The sequence below is a fragment of the Stegodyphus dumicola genome, chromosome 7 (genome assembly GCF_044657685.1).
Source record: "Stegodyphus dumicola isolate Sdum_Otavi_A_Nest chromosome 7, ASM4465768v1".
NCBI classification, from domain to species: domain Eukaryota; kingdom Metazoa; phylum Arthropoda; class Arachnida; order Araneae; family Eresidae; genus Stegodyphus; species Stegodyphus dumicola.
In genome coordinates this window covers 101,010,189-101,027,095 of record NC_140774.1, presented here as the reverse complement: position 1 = coordinate 101,027,095, position 16,907 = coordinate 101,010,189, and the positions used below count along the sequence as shown (strand labels likewise).

Here is a 16,907-nt window from a genome sequence, read left to right as displayed (position 1 = left end):
GCCTCATCAGCCGGCATGCAACTAAAATATTACTTCCTTAATAAATAATCACAATAAAATGATACTATGTAATTTAAATAAATATTTTAGTATGTTCTTGAATGTTTCACTTACTTGCTTATCACATAATGCCACTGGCATAGGGCTTAAGCCTAGCTATAAGATTTCCATATATCACCATAAAAATTGTATACATATTTATTGACCCAATTTATAACGTTTCAATAGCTTGATCCAATCATGTTACTTGTTACATGGCAAAGAATATGCCAAAGTTGAAGCAGCTAATGTTTGCTAAACGAATTCAAATTTATTGCAGACTTCTGGTAATTTTTAATACTTTCATAGTTAAATAGATTCCAGTTTCCATATCAAAGCATTTTGAGGTAAGTTATAAATAATTCTAATTTAATCTCTTAAATGGAATGTACAAATATAATGTAAAAACATGCAATTTGATAATATAGCAATATACAAAAGCTTAGTAGAGAAACCAAGCTTATTCACATGCACTCAGCCAAAATAAGCCCAATAAAGCCGAAAAGGAGCATATGAAATCTAAAGTTAGAAGTTTAGCAAAGAGATGTTTGGGTTAACAGTTATTGCTACCTGTTCATATTTGAATCTGCAGCCATAGATTGTTGATTCGTGAAAAATCCAGTTCCTTACTATTAGCTAATAATATTACCTCTTTTTAGTATACGATCGATTTATATTTAATGCTTCATTTTTAAATTTTGTGTTTTTCAAATTTCTTTTAAATTTTGCTTTCTTTGTGCAGCAGAAAATGTAAAATTCAACACTGATAGTATAAGATCACTTCAAGAGACTTGGACAGAATCATTTGGAGTTACTGAATACAATAGGAAAGCATTATACATTATGTACAGAGAAAATGTTGTGTGTCGCACATCTTATGTCAGAAGGCACTTTAACACCAACCACAAGATTGCTGCTGAACTTGAAGTTGAATGGAAGGTGTTTATTGAAGGGAAATTGAGGAATTATAATTACCAGAAAGTTGGTTTTTGCAGTTCTTTCTAAAACAAACCATCTAACAATGGCCAGCTTTCAAATTTCACCATGCCTGGCAAAACATAGTAAACGCTCTCCAATGGGGATTTAATCAAAAAGATTTGCCACCACTGATACATAGCATTGTTCTAATATAGGATTTTTGACACAAAATCGGACTTTTTCTGAAATGACATGTCAATTTTTTTTTCCATATTTCAATTCTACCACTAAAATTATGCCAAACTGCCAGGTTTTGTAAAAATCGCACAAGTAATTTAAAAAAATTAGCTCTCAAAATTTTAACTTCCCAATGTTAATTGAGTTTGGTATATATTTATTAACATCTCCTTCTTATTAAACTTATTTGATTCTTCATTTCACATTTCAAAATTTAGTTTCATTCCAAATAAAATTCGCCCATTTTAATGATTTATTTTTTAAATTTGTATTTTAAAATATTTTTTGTAAATTTTTTGAAAAAAAAATTTGAATTATAATCTATAAAATTTTTCATTCAAAATTTCTGAAGATATACGTGAATTTATATATTGGCACATTTTGATATTTGGCATATTTGTTGAAATCAATAATAACATCAAATGTGGTTTAGGCACTTTGTTAAATTATTTGAAAGGAGAACGATGTGACTTTTTTCTGGTCCTTCACAATGGATGGAAAAGGAGAATGAGTTGCCATATATTAAGAAGTTTGCCAAGTGAATCATTCTTGGTGCAAACTGAAAAAAAAAAGACGCTAAGATAAATTTGTAAATTTCTCCATAAATTTTGCACCAAATTTTGTATGGAAAAACTGGTATGTTATTTCAGAAAAAGTCCCATTTTGTGTCAAAATACATATGTTAGAACAATACTATATATAAATCTAATATATATCCTAAGTCGCACTTTCAAGACATGAAAAACGCAACTTGAATTGGTACTATTCTTTTATGAGCCCTCAGTTGCCAAATGTGGCGATATGTGTTCTGCGCTGGTTTTTGGCACGATTGTGTGTTCTGCAATGGTTTGGGGGACGATGTTGTTTGTATGGCAACCCTTTTGACGTTGAAACTTACTCTTTCACTGCAGTGGTTTTATTTGCTCGTTGGCTCGTGTCGTGCTCATTTTGAAATGGAATACTGCAATGAATGACATGGTGTCAAAATTTCAGTCATGTATTTTAGATTGTGTGCAAAGTAAATTTAGTATTAAAAGATACGATGTTGGAGGTGTTAACGAATCTTTTGTTCACGGATGTGTTTATGCGGATCAAAGTGTATTTTTGGAATTTCTGTGGGAGTCAGGACTTCTGAAGCAGAGTTTGGCGTGTCCGAAATGTGGAGCTGATATGAAAAGTCATACGAAGAAGGGCGTTTCTGATAGACTTGTGTGGGTTTGCAGAAAAATGGTTGTTGGTAAAGTATGTGGCTGTCAGCAGAGTTTAAGATTTGGATTGTGGTTTTCTTGTAGAAAGTTAACTTTGGAGGAAGTTTTTATCGTTACCTTCAGAATTCCGAATCGCAGAAAGACCTGCGATATTGCAAAATTGTGGCACTTTTGTTCACAGAGGTTGTATGACTGGCGAAATTTTATTCACGAAAGTATGCTGGATTTTGTATGCTCTTGATATTTCTGCTGTTCAAACAAGCATTAAGTGCATCTTATTTTATTGTTTTTATTTTATAGAATGTTATGTTCATTGTTTTTTTAGTATGAATTTCGTTCGTTGTTGTTGTTTTTTTGAATAGTTTGTAATTTTTTAATTGCACAATTTAGGCAATTTGTAGATTTTTTTTTCAAGTTTAAACAGAACCCTATGTACCTGGTACTCTTTCAAATTTATAGCTGTTATGTTAATTTATGTAAGCGAGGTGTGCGTAGTTCGTAGATTCCTTCGCTTCCTAGATTGTGCAATTCGTAGATTTTTTAAACAGAACGCTGTGTACACGATATCTTTTGAAATTTATTGTTGTTATGTTAATTTATTTAAGCGAGGTGTGCGTAGTTCGCAGATTCCTTCGCTGCCTACATTGTGCAATTCATAGATTTTTTTTTTTTTTTTTTTTTTTTTTTTTAAGGTTAAAACATATTTCTATATCCATGGATTCTTGTCAAATATTTTTGGTTAGAAACTTTATGTTTTTGCTATCTAAATTTTTTGTTTCGGATTGTCAGCTTACATTGTGTGTTCAAAATGTGGTTTTTGCAGGTGCGAAAACCGCGTTTTTGGAGACATTTTAGGCTTAAAGTTCGAAATGTAGAAAAAAAATTTAGGTAGTAATATGGCAACGTGGAGTTTCTCGCCAAATGTTTTTGGCGAGAAATTTGTCGCCAAGCGAGGGCGTATATAAGAGTAGTTAGTTCTCTTGAATTTCGTCAATCAGCCCAGTAGAATGGGAGATATAGAACTGTCCTTTTTTTTGGGGGGGGGCGCAATGTACATACATATGTATCTGTGTGTATACACATATATATGCACATACCTACATACATACACTTCTCAATCTGGTCCAGATAACAGAAGAGTAAAGTTTTTATGTTAATACTTTCTCTTCAATTCTATAGGTAGATATAATTTCTTGTTCAGTTACAAAGTTTCCTTGTCCAAGTCCTGTAATTGTACTCTGTCTATTCTCCACTAAATTGTCAGTCAAAATTTTTGCATTCTCAACGATCTCTGTCATTTTCTTCACTATCAGTAGCAATATTTTCTGGTTTTAGAACCATAATACAGATTTTGTTATCCACTAGTTGAATGATGATTGAGGCATTATCATCACACTGAAAAACTTGTTACATCATTTTCATTTATTACAACTTCTCCACATTTCTCACAAATTCCACTAACTGGAACATTTTACTTTTTGTCTGGAAAACCTTCAAATTCTTGGCTATCATCTTAAAGCTCACCTAGAATACACTACTGGCAACAAAAGACATATTATTTTGCTAAATTTTATCCTGCTTTTATCAAACACTGACAAAGTTAAGCCTGAATTACACTAGTTTAGTTATCATACAATGCCTATTTCCCACACATGTGCTGTTTGAATCTGAGTCCTGAATCCTATCCTGGTTTATCCGAGTCCTGAATACATAATTTCCCCACATATACTTAAGGCTTATTCAAGGCTAGAGCTAGATATTTTGCAGCCCAGCGCAGTCTTTACAGGACCAAAATTCTGCTGGTAAGTGCCTTCCTAAATTCTAAAAATTTTGCTTCAAAGTTTCTGCCCTAAATTCTAAAAATGTTGCCTTTTCTAAATTAAGTTACCTGGTGTGGCCTTACCAGCTCTGGCAGTCCTGGGCTTATATAAATAACAAATCAGTCATTCCTGTTTCCAACAGCACTAAAGGTAATTTTTAGTTTAATATTCATTCTAGAATAATTTTCCCCTTATCCCACAAATAAATATATATGGAAAAATATCCAAACAATCGCAGATTTTATTTAACACAACACATAATTAAAATTAAAAAATATTAAAACTGTCTTTCATAAAAATTGAATGTGAAAACAACGAAAATGAAGCAATATTTCAAAAAAGAGACAGTGTATGATATTCTTTAAAACATGGGTGTATGCAAAGTCCAATGTTGCAAATGTCACAGGAATAGAATATCAGCAAATTTGACTTATTTAGCATTTGTATATCTTCTACGGTCAGATAGTGCTATGGTTTTGCCATTAAAAAATAGAACACCAGCACAAGAACATTAAAAAAAAAAAAAAAAAAAAAAAACTTTCAAAAAAATAAAATAAATTAAATTAAAAAGTATTCCACAGCCACAAGAACATGCTCATTTGTTTATATGAAATGATGCAGTAAGAGCCACCACGTTTCTCAACACTAACGAATTAGCATTTGTGTATATTCTTCTACGTTCAGCCACCTACATCGCAAAAATAAAAAGTACCTCAAAGCATCCAGAACATGTGCATTTGTTTATATCAAATGACGCAATTAAAGAGACATTACATTGCTCAACACCCACCCATGAATCTCCCTCTCATTCCGAAACAAAATACCAAAAATAAAAAACATTGCATAGGAATGAAGGTACACATAACTTAACTTTCGATATATTTCCCCATAACAGACATACAGCTATATCTAGTGGCAACAAAAAATACTAATTAAACGCTCTATCAAAAAAGTCAAATGTGGTACGCCGGCCCATAGAGTGAATTAAATGGCGATTCAAATATGACACACCCGGCCGTTAGGTAATGTTCGCTGCTGATGCATATATGACACGCCCGTATTGAACAGGTTAATAATGAAAATATCAACCGCATAAATTTCTTTTTTAAAAAAATGTTTGCTGGCAATTCAGAGGTTTAGATTTTAGATCATTCTAGATACTGGATGTCCGGATTTCCAACTTTGTACTGTATTCATTAATTAAAACTAAATATGTAACAGCTAAATAAAAGGCTAATTATATTACCCTTGAAAATGTGAATTTCCTTTTTGACTGAGAACCCCTTCTCTAAATAATACTTATAAACAAAGCCCAGGATATAATACCCTATTTTTAGAAAGACTGGTTTTAAAAAACTGCTGCAACAGAAAATATTGTTAGAAATATAAAGGAAATAAAAATAGTTGCATACCATGTAGCTATTCCTTTGTCCCTCAGGATCAGAGGAACTCTTTTATTTACTGCAGAATTATACACAGTAATTCCAGTATCATATCCCTGAGGCAATTTCCACTTTCCTAGATAACTAGAGCACAATTTAGCTAGAAATAATGTAGGTATTGATGGATGTAGAATATTTGATTTCCCACATAAGGACAGGAACACTTGGCGCATCATTATACTATCTTATTTCTGTAAAAGAAGACAAGATTAGTAATAGCAAATGAACTATTTCATGTTTTCCTGTTATATTTGCTTAGCGATATATGAGTTTTTTTGGTACTCTCCGAGTAGCATAAACATATGCATTAATAAGCTTAAAATATACAAATATTACAATAATTCAATTAATATATTTTTGAACATTTTAAAACTTAATACATTTAGTATAACACTAGTAAGTCTGAATACAAAGGTTAGCAGATTTAATAAATACAATGCACGTTAAAACACAGTGCAGCCACAGCCTTTGCAGCCCAAGGCAACCTTTGAGTTTGCCACTTAGCAATCCCTAAATTTGCCATTCCACTTGGTACACAAGCAAATGACAAAAATGTCAGAGTTACACATAGGGAAAAAAATTAATATTTAATATTTATTTTTTAAGTAAAACTTCAGTTCCAATATTTTAAAATTTTATTGTTGTTTTTCTGTTGAGAAAAACATGGACAACATTGTAGAGGTATACTGCAGACAGAAAGATTTTTTGGGACTTACGGAAAATCCCGTCAACCACGTGAGATAGCGCCAAACCAAAAAAAAAAAAAAAAAAAATTTACTAAATACAAGAAAAAATTTTCTATTCTTACTTTTCTTTCAAACTCATTATTATAAAGAATAAATAAGAATGAAAATGAAAATGCATGATAGAGGGAAGAAAAGGAGTCTTTACTCAAGAATAATAACAAACAAGTATAATCAAGGTTACACCAAACCCAGCGTGTTTGAAGAAGCCTTTTCCATTTTTTGCCAAAAATCACGTAGTTTGGCGTCTTCTCTTGAGTAGGCAAAAATGGTCAATGGGATTTTCTGTAAGAAGAGAATTTTTTTTTTTTTTTTTTTTTTTTTTTTTGGTTGTAAAATATAAAATTGTAATTCTTAATGATTTTTTAATTAGAAAACTCTTCTCACAGTTAGCACTGCAAGTAAAAATTGACAGGAAAGTTCACAGTAGTATTATGATATTTGGAATTTTACTCTGGATTTTATAATTTAGGAAAAAACAATAAAATTTCAAAAGAACCACTCTTCAACATCCCTGTTTCTCTTCCTTGACGATTACAAAAATTACACTTTGAAATATTTCTCTTTTGACAAGAAACTATTTTTTATTAAATGTCAGCATGACCGTAACTTAGTTGATATCTGTATTTGTCATTCAAAAGTTCAATGAAGGGATGATTAAGGTAGTAGCTATTGAATTAAGGTAATCTCAACTAAATGTAGTTGAACATTTTATTTAATATAAAAGCCACTTTTCTTCTTAATCTATTTCCATACAATTCAGAATCACATTTTTCTTCACCTGCTTCAAAGATTGATATTTCTGATACCTATAAAATAATGTTTTACATGAAAAACACTGCCTTAAAAAATGTACTACTCAATACAGATGGGCAAAACTGCTCCTTTAAGGGATAAGATCGGAACCATTTGTTCTCTGAAGTGAATCAGTTGTTTTTAAAGATTCACTGCTCACTAACAATGACCTTGAATGTGCTGGGAAGAGGCATGGATCAAGAGCAGCATGCAAAGATGGGAGGGGGTGAAAGCAGCAAGAATTGAACAAAGAGTGGGATCGCTGGAATTAACTCAAACAAAATGATCACTCTCTGGACTGATTTCTTTCAACTGTACTTTTGAGATTCTAAAAAAAAAAAAAAAACTTTTCTACATAGAGCAACAATAAAATTCTGAGATAAAAAATAATGAAAATTAAACTCACTTGTTAGAGATCACATTATTTTATTACTAAAATTGATATTTCACTGCTACTAGAAAGCACAGTGTAAAAATTAATTTTTAGATTGGAGGCAGATCCCAAAGAAACAGAAATTGTCTGCCACCAATATCGGCATTTTCCTTTTTTTTTTTTTTTTTTTTTTTTTTTAATCTAATTTGAGAAAATGATATCGAATATCGCTTGAGGTTCTTCTATTCAGTAAGATCTACATTTTGTTCTGCAACTTTGATAAAATTCATTACATGAAAAAATTTGTGCTTAGAAACATATAATAATTTTGAAGAAGATTAAAGACAAATTCACAGCTTTTGGTTACAAGACGTTAGTAAAATAAGTAAATAAATAAAAATATAATTTATTATTTTACATAAATATTACAGTAATATTGTACGAAAAAGTAATACCTAATATACATAGCTTTACTATGATACAGTATTTAAAGGATCAAAATGAAACTCAAAGGAAAGCTCAAGAAATGAAAAGAACAAATAATCAAGACTCCGCAGGAGCCAGATTTGCAGCTAAAGCAGACATTTGCTATTATGAAAACAGCATGTAATGAAGATTTAGGAGCAATGAAAAAAGCAAATAATCATGATTCCGAAGGACTCAAATCAGGGACTAGCGTCAGAGCGCTGACAGCTGGGAATCCAAGGAACTAGTTCCTATAATCTACTTACTTTATGCAGATCCTCACACTGCAGATGGGGGGGGGGACTCCATCAATTTGCAAATAGGGGGTGGTCAGTTTATTTAATGTTTTGTTTTCTAAATACTAAATGGAACACAAGCAAACCAAAACCACACATATATGTAAAATATAAAAAAAATATGATGACTTTGCTCTATGCGAACACGCAACCTTTAATCAACTTTCTGCAATTCAGGATCTTTCCTCTAGACTAGTACTTTCTAGCCTATTACGTAACCGCTACTATAAATACCGAATGCGCGCCATTTTGCGTAAGAAGCTCAACTCTCCTCCTGTGCTATACTCTGTTCTGCTCTGTCCATCCTTCTTTTCTTTGTTAGAATGTTATGACGCAGAAAACCAACATTTAATTGTACTTAGCAACACATTATTGAATATGTAATTTGGAGAACTTTGTTGGAAAAGGAAATTGATCTGCTATTTGAATTAAATAAATATGTGCAATTAAAAGTGAAATTCCTCTGTGTCTTCTTTGGATATAGCCTTACCACTCTGCTAAAACCATGCCTGAACTCTGATGTCAAGCTTCACGAGCCAAAATATCACATATATACATACACACATAAGAAATAGGTCAGAGAATAATAGGTAAATAAAAGAAAAGAATGCTAGTCTTTACATTAACAGAAATAAAATTTTTGACACGTTTCCCAACAATAGATTTCTGAACTGTTAAAGAAATGCTGTGCTGTTTTCACTGCACAGCTGATCATTCACTCAGTAAAGTGAATCAGTTCTGGAGTGGATTGTCCATCTCTAGTACTCAGGACAGACCACTAACCTCCCTCTATCTATATCAATGTTCAAATACAAAGATTGGGTTTTCATCCGCAGAGAACCCGTTGGCGCTTCAGGAAAGAACCCATTGAATTTTTACTCGCCGTTCATCGATGATGAGCCGAGACGTAAACGTGATTTTTAGTGCATGTAAATTCAAATTAGCAGACAAAACAATATATTAAGCATATGGTAGTAAAAATTCACAGATAATAAGCATGTACATGTAAAACTAACCGGTTAAACATGATATACGAAAATAAATTTGTATTAAATTCAAGTTAGCACAGAAAAGAATATATTAAGCATAAGATAATATATAAGGATTTATAACGGAAATAAAAATTCATTTAAAAAATATAAATTACTGAAATTAACTGGTTAAGCGTGATATACGAAAAAAAAAATTGTCTTAAATTCCAGTTAACACAGAAAACAATATATTCCTTACACCAGAAGTGGTTTGCAAATTTTGATGACCATGGTGATGCACCGAACTATTCTGTCATCTTAGATAATCACTAATATTTTTTATTTCAATTTAATCATCTATTTATGTCACCCTGCCATCCTCTGAAAGGTTATTGTTAGAAAATATCTAACATATATCTACGAAAATATTTCTATCTATTTGTTGCTAAAAAATTCAGAAAAAATAATAATAAATAAGAGAAGAATAATATAAATCTGCAAATGCGAACCTACGACAGTGATAATTCAACAAAATGAACGCATGAGGAATGGTTGCAAACTTCGAACAAGCAAATAGGATAAATCCGATGAGTTACCAGGTTTGAACTATTATCGCCAAAGTTGGCGATGTTTACATTTACCGGGTTCTCTGCGGAAGTGCTTCCCAAAGATTGTATAATTAAATTTCAGAGTATCTTCAAAATTAATACAGTAAAGCCTCCGAAAGTCAGGAATATTTCTTCAAGCATAAACAAATGTTGGTACTGAACATAAAGTTACTATAGCAAACATCTCCACAGAAAGCCAAAATCATTCACAATCATATGGGTGTTTATTTTCAGTAATCTGTCATCAAGATCAGATTCAGAAATGTTTGTATTCATATATATGTATGAGTATACACATGCACTTACATACATACATTTCTGAATCTGGTTCCAATAAAAGAAGAGTACCTTATTTTTTCGGCATAAAAAATAAATATTCTTACATTCTTTATACCTACATGTACATAACAAATAGTCTTATCATCAATTAATGGAATATTTATATAAATAGAATGATTAACAGACATACTGTCTGGCACTTTTCTGGGAAAAGTATTTAACAAATAGTAATCGTGATGGACAACTAAATTATTTATATATTTTTAAAAATTAGTAAATATATCTTGCATCTTAAAATAAGGGACCTCTGACTTCACATATCTGCTACTGGCTGATTAGAGAATGCCAATTCTCTTTAATAGCAGAAATATTTATTATTACTGATATAACAGGATTTAGGAACTTATAACAACCACCTTAGTAAAAGTCACCAAACTCTGGCAACCATTCACATAACAGTTCTTTAGGTGACCATATCTACTGTAAGTTGCAATCCGAAAAATTCACTAATTATCTTTTGTTTCTGCAAAAAGTTGCCAAATGGTGGCCAGGTGGTTGTGTTAATATGTATGTACTCAGATCTAAAAGCTATGATAATGCACATAAGTATCAGCTTGAAAAGGAAGCCTAAATGAACTTGCTCAGGGAAGCTGATGATGTCAAGTTGTCAAGAAGCAAACTGGAATATATCATTAGCATCTGACTGCTTATGTTATTTGGTGATTGGAAGCCTAAGATTAATCAGCTATCTTAACTATGAAAAAAATATAACTGGGATCACTTTAAAATTGTTGCACAGAATCTAAACTAACAGAAACTTCAAGGCCACATAATTTAAAATATAACTGGGATCACTTTAAAATTGTTGCACAGAATCTAAACTAACAGAAACTTCAAGGCCACATAATTTAAAATATAACTATAGTCTTTTGAAATATTTACAGTGTTAGGAATAACAAAAAAAAAAAAAAAAATTAATTAAAAAGACAGCGTTCACAATGAGATTTTAATAATGAACTAAATACCTACAATAATCATATGAATCGAACAGGAAGAGAGAATTGTCCGGAACTTGCATTTGATGCTCGTTCGTTTGACTAATACGGCAAACACAATCTACAACTCGCACTCTGAGTAACTTATTTTAATTGCATTATAAATTTAAAGCTGTCATTAAGGTTAACACAGATATAAGAGATTTATAACGCATTAACTATATAACTATTAATTCAATTAAACTTATGGCGATCATGAAGTATTTATGGAGAGAGAAACTTATTTGATATGTTGACAGATATTTGAATGTATTTATAATTACAGTGTTAGGTGGTTACTGCAAAATATTAAAATATTTATAGGCGAAATATGCTACTAAAAATCTAGCAAAATAATACATGTCGTGGATACGGTTTCAAAGCGCTCTGAAAATAATATATATGTGTACCAGTCTGATTATCCGATGCGGAATTAGACAGTTCAATTTTCTTCACAGCAGCGAAATCATAATAGGCGATATGAGTCAAGAAGAAAGCTGTAGTGTTTTGTTCTCAAATAAATCATACTTCATTGACAACACTAAAGCTTAACAAACAGAAATAATAATATATGTTTGGTACCACAAACACATTTTCAAAACAGGAGCACAGAAATATTGTTGCCAGAAAAGAAATTGTAAATATTTCTCCTTCAGAATAATTTTTCGCAAAATGGAATGGATTGTCAGTTAATATTGATGAATTTAAACAGGTGATTGCTACAGACATTTAAACAACCAGTTTAAAATTATTATACTATGGCCTTTTACTTTACATTTAAAGAAAATGCCTGATGTCTGGCAGAACATGAAAATAGTAGCTTCGCGTTTATGTTCATAGATGTGAAGTCTGCTGCATAAAATCTAAAGTATTATTAATATAAAGAACAAACTTTTTAAAACAATTTTACTAACGAGAAAACAGGGTTGGGACAAATGTCACGCAGCCTTTTTGGAAACGAAATTCCCAATGAATGTTTATCTTTAGTCTTTTTGTGATGCCATTTTACGAAAATTAAAGATAGGATGACGAGGAAACATAGAGGACGCTACACACTTTCCCTTCCTAGTGAAAACGATTCCCAATGAAACTTTAAGTGGGATGGAAACCTGAAAGTCCTTCCACTGCGGGTGGTATGGTTATGACTGACCGGCGGCGAAATTTTCCCCCAAGGTTCGCCCTGTGTGTGCAGATCTGGATAATCCATGGCTGTGGGGTTTCAAGCAAGGATCTAACCTCCTTGGTTTCAAGAGGCTGCTTAACATTGTCCTTTATGGTAAAACACGGTTTCAGTTAATCAATTGAAATTCCTTTGACAGTTCCATTAATTTCAATGTCAAAATACTTTGGGGCTCGGTGTTTGACAACATAAGGCCCAAGATAAACTGGTGAAGGAGGTAGCCGCGTTATTGTAGACGAAAACATTTGGAAAAAATTTGTAAAAACAATTCAAAAGGTCTTTAGAAACGAATGCGGTTGTATTACCATGGGTGGTCGTTGCAGAAGGTTTCATGTTACGGATAATATTTTGTAGCCTTTATACGAACTCCAGCGCTTAATTTCTAAGATTAGAAGTGCCGGAGCCCTATGGAAGACCATCAGCAGAGAGGAACAAGAGTAAATAAATAAATGAAATGACTATTAAACACATTAATAAATTTAAAATTGAATTATTATCAAATTAATTAATAGATATTTAATTAATGTTTATAAATCGTTATTTAATAAATAATTATTATATAATTAATTAATTATAATTTAATTGTTAATTATCAGATAATTAATTATTATTTATTGAAATAATTAAAGGTTGAAGTAATTAACTAATTAAAATTAAATAAAAATGTAAAGAGATAAAATGAAATTTAATACGCGATTTTTAATATAATTTTATTGTTAAAATAAAATTTTCGAGATAAAATTTCTACTGAAATTATTATCCAGTTACATAAAAGAAGTGCCGCAGCCTTCTTATTCGGGGCTCCGGTGTGTTCCGGCTAGAATTATGATTTATTACAAAAACTAAGAAGCACCGGAGTTGAGATCCGGTGGGTTCCGGCCCAATTTAAGTTCAATCGTAGGGGGGAGTTCTTTTATTATCACAAAAATTAAATATACTTAAAGTATAGCTGATGAAAATTCCAAGGCGAAACAGAATGAGGGTATGAGTGGGTGGAAACAAAAAATGAGAGGAATCTTGGTGAGAGAGAACGTTCTCTTAGACCGCGGCTCTCTGTTGATATAATTATAGCCATCAAGTAGATGGGTGTCAGGGGTAAATGAATTGGACTCCTAAATGTAAAGTTGCTGGTTACGCTTCCCCCCCATTAGTAGATACTGTGGGAAGACGGTGTATAGGACGTGCTTGAGCAGTTTATCTCAGTATTTCACTCTTATTGTACTCGCTGTCACTTAACGCACATTTAAGAACACAAATTTTCCTTCCTGCGAGGATAACTAACTGTAAGCATCGGTAACAATACACTAGATACAATGGCATGGCGGGAAATTTAGGCGTTCCTAAACAAACTCCCCCAAATTTATTGCTTTTCTTCCGCATGCATTTTATTCCACATGCATTTTCTTCCGCTTGGTTTCCACATGTGAGTGAGGGGACTTTACTTGAACGTCTCATGTTGTCATGAGTTCGTATTTCTAGGGAAATAGAGTATTGCAAGGTCTGCTTATTGTTAAACTAAAACGTTAGGAATTCTAAATTTTTTCCCTTTAAATTGTGGTTCAGTTTTATAAAAAGAAGTACCGGAGCTCATCTTATTTAGGGCTCCGGTGCGCTCCAGGGCTCCGCTGTGCTCCGGCTAAAATTGTAATTTATCTTAAAAATTGAGAAGCACCGGACCCCGCAATTTAAGCATTGAACGAACTCTAAGTATGTGACATTAGGGATTGTGGTGATGAATTCTCCGGGTGAACATAGGGGACTTCAGTAAGGAAGCTGGGTTGAAGAGTATCATATATCTTCTTTCGGTGCAGAGCGTAATCCGAGAATAACCAAAGGTAAGCGTCTACCCAAGATTTGCTTTGTTGTAAATGACATTTCAAGCTTGCCTTTATAATCTTGTGTTGTCGCTCAATCAATCCATTTTGCCAAATTGGTACCCTTTTTTTTTTTCACTTTTCACTTTTTGGTTTTCACAAACTCAGATTTTATTTTAAAGGTTTTTTTTGCTTCAAAAATAAATCTTAATTTTTCTTTTCACTTTTTCCTTTTTACAAATGTAAATTTTTTATGCTTTTGAAATGTTTCTTGTCACATTATGATTTTATAATTAATTTTCCCAATCGTTTTAACTACTCATTGATATTACGTTTCCATTTCTCCAATATTCAATTTATTTACCCGCTGGTGGGCCAATAGTACCTATTTCATGTACTATTGGCCCACCAGCGGCCGAGCGGTAAAGTCGCTGAACACTGGTAGTTCGGTCCGAGGTTCGAATCCCGCGAACGGGCTGGCTGCATGGGTGTTTTCGTGGTTTTCCCCATGTGTAACGTGTATACGAGCCAGTTTCCCTTAGAAAGTCCTCCACGAAAGGCATCCCTCCTCTTAGGCAGATAGCCCTAGTGTGCTTTGCCATAATTAAATACACCACCACACCACATCCATTTCTCCAAAAGTAAATTTACACATATTTCTTTGTCTGCGATATTTAAGCTAAGATTTTCATGTATATCGTTTCATTCTACTAGCCGTACTGGCCCTCATGGATAATATCCTCAATAACGTTAAACTAATACATTCTCGTTCTATATAGTTTAGTTCGAAAACATAAGTGTAATATCATCTTTGTTATTTTTTATACTAATTAATCGCAGATACTCAGAACTTTCTCTTCGAATGTACAATACAGGTTGTACTAACCTTTTGCAAACTGTGTGAAATACAATACAGGTTGTACTAACCTTTTGCAAACTGTGTTAAATATTACGGATTTTTGTTTACACATCTTAAATTTATTCAACAGATTTACCAAATTATGTCTATGCAATACGTAACTAATTCTTTTTTGCATATCTTAGTGTTATTCAAAGGACTCACCAAATTATGTCTAAACTTAAATTTTACATTTTTTAGTTTCTATTTTAACATTTTTCTTGCATTTAAAACATTCGCGATAAATTTCCTTTTCCTTAAAAGTAAGGACAAATTTACATAGCTTTCCTTATAGCAAGATGTATCGGCTTTCAGTCAAATATTATACGAGTAATTCAGGAATGACCGCTTTTCTTGAAATAAATTCTACTTAAACTAATGAATGTGCATTTCTACTAAGTTTATTGAAATAGAGTCATCTTTGCAAATTTTACACATTATGCTACATATATGCATGCAAATATACTTAGAATACTCTTTTTTATTCAGCAGACTTGATCTTTATTGTTAACATAGATTCTGTGAGCTATTTCAAACACTTTACAAAAATATTCTAGATATTCTTATACACAACCTGGTTTAAACCCCTAACCATACGCTAAAACTTGATTTCAGTGGCGTAAATAAGGGTATGCAAGGAATGCCGTCGCATAGGGGCCCGAAGCCTTAGGGGGCCATGAATGTCCTGCTGAACTACATTTACATGTTTAAGCCTAAAACATGGATTTTATTACACTGTAGAGACTTTAGTATATTTCGAAGCAAGAGAGATGAACAATGAGCAATGCCCTCACTGGAACTCGAACCTCGGACCTCTCGAATACGCGCCGAGTGTGCTTACCATTACACCACGAAGGCGGGAGAAAAATCTTTTATAATCCGTCTTCTTTTAAATTTTAAGGGCCCCTAACTATATAACGCAGATAGGGGGTCCGTTGGAAGCAGATGGAAGCTGAATTCATTGTTGCACACACCTGAACTTCAATTGAAAGCAAAACAAAAAAAGCTGTATGCTTTCGTTTTGAATCCCCTCTAGGACAGATTTCAAGTTATTAGTGTAACCGGACCAAGCTGTTACTCGTCTGTTGTGAGAATAAGTTCTGAATTTAAGGCAAGCACGTGCAATGATGCAGTGGGAGGTGTAAGAGAGCTACGTAAATACTATTTCGAAAATCTTCAAATTATTTGCGTGTATTTCGGACAAAGTTTAAAAAGATGGAGTGTTTGAGTGATGAGTTTCTTCGGGAGACTTTGATATTGCTGTCAAAAATCTAAATCCTACAAGGTAGGTTGGACGATAGTCATCTTTGATATCAATTAAAATACGACACTTTGACATTTTGAAAGCATTAAATTAAATTATATTAACTTGAAGAAAGCACATGAAAAATACATTGCAAATGGGTTAAAAAAATAGAATCTTTCGAATTTCAATTCTTAACAATTTTTACCTTTTACTAATGCAGCATATTACCAGGACTTAGAAGAGAAGGGCTAGCTCATAGAGCTTTTACCCCTGAAGCAGAAAGTGAGAAGTGATGACGTAGCCATGAGCGCGCCAATATAATTCACAGCTTGGAAATTAGCGTTTTTGAACCAGCGTTTAAAATGAGCTGTGTGTGAAAGATAGCTATAATTTGGAAGAGGCAATGTTACTGCTTTATGCATTTTAGACTGAACCATTAAAAAATTTAATAATGCTTACTCAATTTTAAAATAATAGATAAAATGTGCTACTCTTTTAACATAAAGTTCCGTGGATTTTTTTTTTATTTTTATTTGCAGGT

At 32.5% G+C, this 16,907-nt stretch overlaps 1 protein-coding gene across 5 annotated transcripts in view; it reads right to left on the bottom strand.

The window, feature by feature from the left end:
- The window catches only part of CysRS-m (cysteine--tRNA ligase-like protein, mitochondrial), a 185,809-nt gene extending 173,493 nt beyond the window's left edge, over positions 1–12,316 (bottom strand). For 2 of the 5 annotated variants that reach the window (XR_015042169.1, XM_035370665.2), the window contains exons 1-2: positions 11,639–11,861; positions 5,635–5,855 (exon numbers count right to left, since the gene is read on the bottom strand). Coding sequence is in view for 4 of the 5 variants with exons in the window: in XM_035370665.2 (XP_035226556.2) it covers positions 5,635–5,840 (206 nt within the window). In the remaining variant the exon portion in view is untranslated. The other 3 variants (XM_035370666.2, XM_035370667.2, XM_085820653.1) reach the window with 3 other exon arrangements.
- Positions 12,317–16,907: the final 4,591 nt, after the last annotated feature.